This window comes from Convolutriloba macropyga, chromosome 4 (assembly GCF_964194025.1).
Source record: "Convolutriloba macropyga chromosome 4, txConMacr16.3, whole genome shotgun sequence".
Taxonomy (NCBI): domain Eukaryota; kingdom Metazoa; phylum Xenacoelomorpha; order Acoela; family Convolutidae; genus Convolutriloba; species Convolutriloba macropyga.
This window is the reverse complement of record NC_134471.1, coordinates 79,919,412-79,926,549: the sequence shown is the minus strand read 5'-3', so window position 1 is coordinate 79,926,549 and position 7,138 is coordinate 79,919,412. Positions and strand designations below refer to the sequence as shown.

The following is a 7,138-nucleotide window of genomic DNA, read 5'->3' as shown; positions in this document are numbered from 1 at the left end:
TTCTATTTACCAAATTATGCATATTTTACTGAGCGGGCAAGGGAGCTTCATCCGGGAGACTTCAAATTATTTGCTAAAATTTCAGTTTTATAAAAATTCGAATGTGTAAAATGTGATGTTTTTGAAAACTTAAAGAACTTTCACTCCATATGTTTTAAAAAACCTAGTAGTTGCAGCTCATTTACATCGGGTACAAAGGGAAACTTTTTACTATAGAAACAATGGGCAAAATATTTGCAAAATAATCCGCAAAGTTGTGAGTCTGAAGACTGCAATGGAGATTGAGTGTCTCGTCTGTGTTCCATAATGTCCATCATCATTTCCATGTTTCTGCACATTTGTATCCGGGAGAAGATATGCTGGTAAATAGTTTTTGGTAATGCCAAGTGATCTGCGAAAAATAATATGGGATGTGCCTATCGTTTAGCTAGCACTACCCAGTGGGCTGCAATAGAATTGGAGCGTGATGTGTTAACAATTATATATTTTTTTACTGGCAAATCCAGGGGGTATTTATCGGCGGCGTAAACACCGTGAAAGCTAAATCTCAATTGCTTGCACTTTTTGATTCGAAGTGAAATTTGATCTTCGTCCATTAGTAACCGTTAATTGGAAGAGAGTTTTTAGATGTGTTTCCTACTGAGTCAATGTAGATAGTAGATGCTTTTTCTCCAAGAAAAAAATTCTATGTTATGAGCTAACGCTGAATCGAACTTGAGTTCGACAGACAATGATGAATTTGTGAGCTCTGGATGAATAAGGTCATGAGTTGCCTCTTGAGAGCTGGTAAGATCAAATACCATTATACAGTGTATTGCGAACTCACTCAGAGGTATTCCGTGGCCATTTTCTACAAAAGCTAATTCACTCATTGAATTGTAGTACAACCTCTTGTTGTCAGTTGTTGACCTTGGAGTTCCAGCCATTATCTCTCTTAAACCAAATTTTTGATTATGGAATGGATTAGCGGTGTTGGTACCGATGAATGCTGTACTAACGCATAATGCAATAATGACTCTTCTGATCGGCTCTTTAGAGAAAATAACCTCATGTTTCCAGCTTTGTTGACCAGTTGTAGCCAAAAATTTTTTGGTAATTTTTTCATTGTATCGGTAAATTGCCGGAGTTTTCAATAATGTCTTCTCAATTGCACCTACAACATTATCTGACACCGTCATTTTCCTAATAAATAAATTAGCCTCATCAATTTAACCTTGTAGTGTTTCGCTGGGTCCTCGCTGGTGACGGCAAAGTCATCTTGAGATTTTCTCATTGAAATGCTTAACGTAACTCCACTAAGCAAATGTTTCTCACTTGAAAAGAAATCAACCGCCAACTTTCCATATAACTTAATGCGTGCGTATTTTCACACTGTTCTTTTTCTTATATCTGGTATTGCTGCTGGAATCGTGCCCGGGTCTTCTTCATACTCATAACCCCGACCTTTTAGCCAGGTTTCTTTGCGTCTGTACCGTGAGAGAATTCAGTTTCTATGAAACTTTTGTGCATAGCGTCCATTAGCTGTTGAAATTTTGATACCATTTGCAGAAACAGTACAGTCGACGAAAAGCGAATGAAGGATATTATTAGCAAAATGTGGAAGATCACTGGCATTAGCGTCACCATGTGTGTACCGCAAATCCGTTCCATCTGTTTGAAGTATGCGACACTTGATTTCCAGGTAAATTTTTTGCAAGTCATTAAAATTGTTGCGATCACCAACAACTTCAAATTCCAATGATGATCCTGAAGGCGAATGAAGCGCTCCTGTTTTTTGCTCGAATGATTGATCAAATGTTACAAACAAAGGTGTTTTTTCAAATAAGTCTGAAGAACTGTGAGTGGCTTCATATGGTATTACAATATTAGTTCGCATTTTTCACTCGCGAGAAAAAATCCAGACGACTCCTTTTCGGACGGGGTTTTCGAGAAATGATTCTTCTGGTTGAAATGTTTCGTTTTTGGTTTGGTGTCGTGTATTGTTGTCTTTTTCGTCGAATTATTTTACGACCTGATGCAATACGAGAATGAAGAGATCCACCTATTTTTTTGCAAGCTGTTTTGGCTACTGTACTTTTCAGTGCTTGTTTTGCTGAGTTTCTTTTTTTTCGTTACAACTTCTACTAACTCTTGTGCTCCCTGACCCAATAAATCACGACCAATCTTTTTCGCGGCGGGCCAGAGAAAATTGCGTGCTAATGGCAGAGCAACTCTTCCAATACCTGCAGCAACGGCTCCAAAACCGCTGCTTCTTTGTCTGTAGTGTCCGGAAAAATTCGGCATTGATTGAGATGCTTGATTGCTACAGTATGCCTCCATATCAAATAATTTCATGAAATTTTAAACTGACTATAACTTTTCCGGTTCCAGTAAAAGGAATTCATTTTCCAGTTTCGTTTCAACTCTACCTGGATGTTCTGAATATTAATATTGGCATCTAATCCAAATTTTTGTAGGGCTTATGGTGTATGGGTGTCACTGTGTTCATGCTACCGTTTCTCAAATGTCTTTCAGACTCAATGATTTTTATTACCGGAGCTCTCACATCACCAACGTTCTGATGTTCAATTAAATCAAAGTATACAAAAATTAACTGTGATCCGCAAGTGATATCAACTGGAAAATCTCCAACATGTCTGTTCAAAGAGTTGCTGTCATTTTCCGACTTGTTACCAATATGAATCAAACCAGGATTTGAAATATCTTTAGTTCCTTCAAGCGTTAGGGTTAGGGTTAGGGTTAGGGTTAGGGTTAGGGTTAGGGTTAGTTTTATGTTTTTGTTTTTGCAAAAGATTTCGAATTCATTTGCTTTAAATGCTTGGGCCTGATCACACCTTATAGACCTAGGGATGCCATGTTGTTTACAGTATCTTTCGAGGTAGTCTAGTGCGGTTTCCGTATCGCAATTATGGAATGTTTCTGCGTGAGGGTACCTAGAAAGGCGATCAACTGTGACTAGTATGTAGTTATTTTGAGTATTTTCTTTAAATGGTATCGGGCCCGCGAAATCCATTTGGATTTCTTGGTTCGGTTCAGTAAGTGGAGGTAGTGACCCTAGTTGTGATTTTGGAATGAGGGGTTTTAGGTTTTTACCTTTGTCCGCGCACGATTTGCAGGCTTTGGCTTTCGCCACTATCTCCGAGTGGATGTGAGGCCACCATACTAGTTTAGCTAAGGCCAACATTCCCACTTGTCCTGGGTGCTTGTGGTGTATAGAATCGAGCACTAGCTGTTTGAGAGATTTGGGGATTACCATCCTGTTGTCGTAAATTAGGCACTTGGTAGGAGTAACTGCTAGGTCTCGGCGTATTTTATAAAATAATGGATTGACCTTTTTTAAGTCGTCCCAATTTTGAGATATGACTAAATCAATAATGGATTTGAGGTCTTTACTGGAAGCTTGCGCGATAAATTCTTCGTTAAACACTCTGTTTAAGTTTTCGCGGTAAAGTGGGGTTGGGGTATCATCAAAGCTTGTGAATAGTTGCTCGTGTTTTGTTTCATCAATTACGTCAAGTCCTTTTCCCTTGTTTGAAGTGTAATCCGTTTGGGTGCTCGAGTTTATTAGAATTTTTGAAGAAGTAGACTGCTCCATTTAGAGTTTTTTATTTGGGGCGCGAAAATGTCTTTTAATTGGTATTTGGAACGTTTCTTTGAGGGGATTTTTTCGAGTTGTAATAGCAATTAATTCGCTATTGAGTGAATTTGAATTTTGATTGATATAAGTGTATGCAAAAGGAGAATTTTGACGCGACTGAATTCTATTTTGTTTAAGGCAAAAAGCGTTATTTCGTTCGCTGTTGTTTTGGAGTGGATTAATGACGTCATTTGAGTTGACTAGTTGTTTGTCTGCTGAGTGATCGCTTGCTCCATTTGGAGTAATGCTATTCTTAATTAAAGCAAATGTTATATCGTTAATTATGTTAATAACGAAGTTTTTGTCTTCTTCTGAAGGAGGGGGGGGGGGCGTTTCCAGATGGATTTCTACTAAGATAATCTGCAAAACCCATATTCTTTCCTGGGACATGTTCAACTGCGAAATGGAACGGTAAAAGGCGATCCACCCAGCGTGTTAGGCGGCTTTGATATGTTTTGTTACCCCTGTTTTCTTTTAGGGCTGTAAGGAGTGCATGATGATCCGTTTGGAGAATGAAGTGAGAACCATACAGGTAATATTTGAAATGTTCCAGAGACCAAACTACTGCTAATAGTTCTATTTCGTTTGTACTGTATCGCTCTTCTAAATTGTTAAGAAACCTGCTAGCGTATGCTACTGGTTTCCAAATTTTATTGTATTTTTGTTCTAAGCATGCGCCTAAACCTTTTTTGCTTGCGTCACATCTAACTCTCGCTTGTCTTTCAGTATCGAAGTGTTTGTTCTCTGTGATTTTTTGGATTTGGGTTTTTATTTTGTTGAACGCTTCCGTATGATTTTCTTTCCAATCCAATTTGTTTTGTGCTTTTGTGTTTGCTTTTGATAATAGAGGTCTTAGCGGTTCGGATAGTTCTGCTTAGTTCGGGATGAATTTTATTAGGTGGTGAATGCACCCCATGAACGACCGGAGTTGTTTGAATGTTTTTGGTGGTTCTAAAGCTAGGATTGCTTCACATTTTGGTTTTGAAGGTGTTACTCCGTTTGGAGTAACTTTGAAACCCAGCCATGTGATTTCTGTTTTTGCGAATTCACATTTTTGTAGATTTGTTGCTAGGTTTTCTTCGTTTAGTTGCTTCATTATTTTGTCTAATTCCGTTTCGTGATCTTGTAAGTTTCCTTTAGTTATTACTAGGATGTCGTCTAAGTATGCGATTTTTGTATTTACATTTTGGAGTGTTTTGTCGATCGTTTTTTGAAACTTGGCTGGCATGTCCGTAAGTCCGTAAAAGCCATTGATGAAACGATACGTGCCTGTTGCTCGGCCTCCTAGGATATTAAAATTGCAATGTTTTTGTATATTTTCGTCTAGGGGAATTTGGCTGTACGCATATTTAAGATCTATTTTGGAGAATAGGTATTGGCCTGGGAGGTTTCTCCGTTCGGAGATATATAGGGCTACCGAATCTACCAGGTGATCGATGCTTTGCATTTGGTATTTGTTTTTGTGTAGTGCGTCATTGAGTTTTTTCGAATCGAGAGCTGTTTTTACACTTTTGTCTTTTTTGACCGTAATCACTACTGGGCTTATGAACAGATCGTCGGGACATTTTTCCAGTCTGATAATTTGGCCATCGTCAATAAGTTTATTTAATTCATTTTCGACCTTATCTAAGAGGTGAAGGGGTACTCGTCGACCTTTGTGTTGCGATGGTGTATACTCTGATTTGAATATTGATTGGGCTATGTGGTTTTTTGACCGGCCTAGTCTTGTACAGAGGTGTGGATATTTCTGGATTATCCACTTTATTATATTTTTCTCCGTTTGGATATTAAGGATTTGTAAGCTTTGCTTACCGTTCGGTTTGTTTGCGTTGAGCGTGATGCCTAGTTTTGCCAGAAGGTCTCTGCCCATGATGTTGTTCGTCTTATTTTCGACGATTAACACTTTGCATTGTTTTGCCGACCATGATCCTGACTTTATGTCCAAGTGGAGGACGCCTTTGATTTTGATGTTGTTGTTGTTGAAACATCTAAATTTTGTGATTTCGTTGTATGGATGGATTGTGGCGTTGGGGATCTTTTCATGTAGTTTCAATGCTTTTTCTGAGTTTATGAAGGATCTTGGTGAGCCTGTATCAGCAAGCCACTGGAGTTTTTCTTGCATTGTAAATGTCTCCACCCAGAATTCTCCGTCGGAGTTTTTGTTCAATTTGTCATTTGTTTGTTTGTGAAATTCTGTTGGGCGTATTAAATTAATGTTTGCCCAATCTTCATGAATCTCCTTTATGTAGAGGGCTGCCTTGGCATCTACGCTCTCTTCTGTGGATTCTTCATGGGATATTTCTGGCTTCACGTGTCTTACGCGTCTTGCCTGGGGTGGCGTATATTGATTAGTGGATGTGGGTTGTTGTCTCCGAGGGAGTTTGCGTTCTGGCATCTTTGCTGTGCTTAGAGATGTATAATGGCCTATCTTTTTGCATATATTGCATTGTTGATTTTTGGCCGGACAGATTTGGAGATGCGCTAAGCTAAATGGGTTTCCACATTTTCTGCATGGAGTTGCTTTTTGTGGTTTCTGCGATGTTGCTGCATTTTGTTGTTTGTTGGGACGCACGTATGTGACTGTGTTCCAACTGGAGTGTGCTCGGCGAATTTCTTGTTGGTTCGCTTGTCCTCTCTCCCTATTAATGGCGTAGTTGAGCACCTGTTTTGGTGTTCTAACTTCTGGATGTTGGAGCTGTGCATATTTGAAATGAACAAGTCTTTTACTAGATCCTCTACTAGGTGTTCTAGTTTTGCATGTGAGCCGAGCTCTGGGAGCCTGCTGTAGAATGTTTCCAATGTCTCGTTGCTCTGTTGAAGTGCTCGGAAAAATTGGAAACGATCAAACGTCAGGTTTCTTGGTCGAGTGAATGTCAATGAAAGTTCGTGAACAAGTTCATTTGTAGTGCAGTGTTCGATTCTAGTGTGAGGGTTTCTTTGATGGTAAGTGCGACACCCTTCTGTTCCCAATGATAGGTAAATGAGACTTTTGACCTTTAGGTCTGCTTCATCCCATGGGGTACGATTTATCATTGGCCCTCTGTATTCGACCTGTTTGCACTCGTTCTCCCAATCCACTTTTCTTTTTTCATTTCTCTGTTCTCTTTGTCGTTCTTCGTCTTCGGTTTCTCCTTCGAAGGGGTCCTCATACGTTGGGAGGGTTGGGTAGAAGAGTTCTGCTCGTGTCGGTTTTAGTTTGAGGAGCTTATCGACTACGATGTTATCTCTGGCCATTATGGCCATTTTCAGGGTGCCGAACCATGTGCTCCATTCGGATGTGGGGTTTGCGCCCGATTCCCAGAATACTGGGACTCCTAAAGGGGTTTTAGGAATGGATGACTGCGCCATGTGATCCCGCGCTATATCGCGAATGGGTCCGATTCCGTCTGGAGCTAGATTAATTACTGGATGATGTGTATCTACAGTAGATGTAGGTACAGTATCTAATTGGAGGTCTCGTTGGACGTCTATAAGGATATCTATCTTTGATAATATCGATAT

General features: G+C 39.6%; 1 protein-coding gene across 1 annotated transcript in view; it reads left to right on the top strand.

Annotated features, from left to right (window-relative positions):
* LOC142338182 (uncharacterized) overlaps positions 1 to 6,047 on the top strand; it is a 37,822-nt gene extending 31,775 nt beyond the window's left edge. The window contains exon 5 of the mRNA XM_075387820.1: positions 5,887 to 6,047. Coding sequence (XP_075243935.1) covers positions 5,887 to 6,047 — 161 coding nt within the window. The remainder of the gene's footprint in view (positions 1 to 5,886) is intronic.
* Positions 6,048 to 7,138: the final 1,091 nt, after the last annotated feature.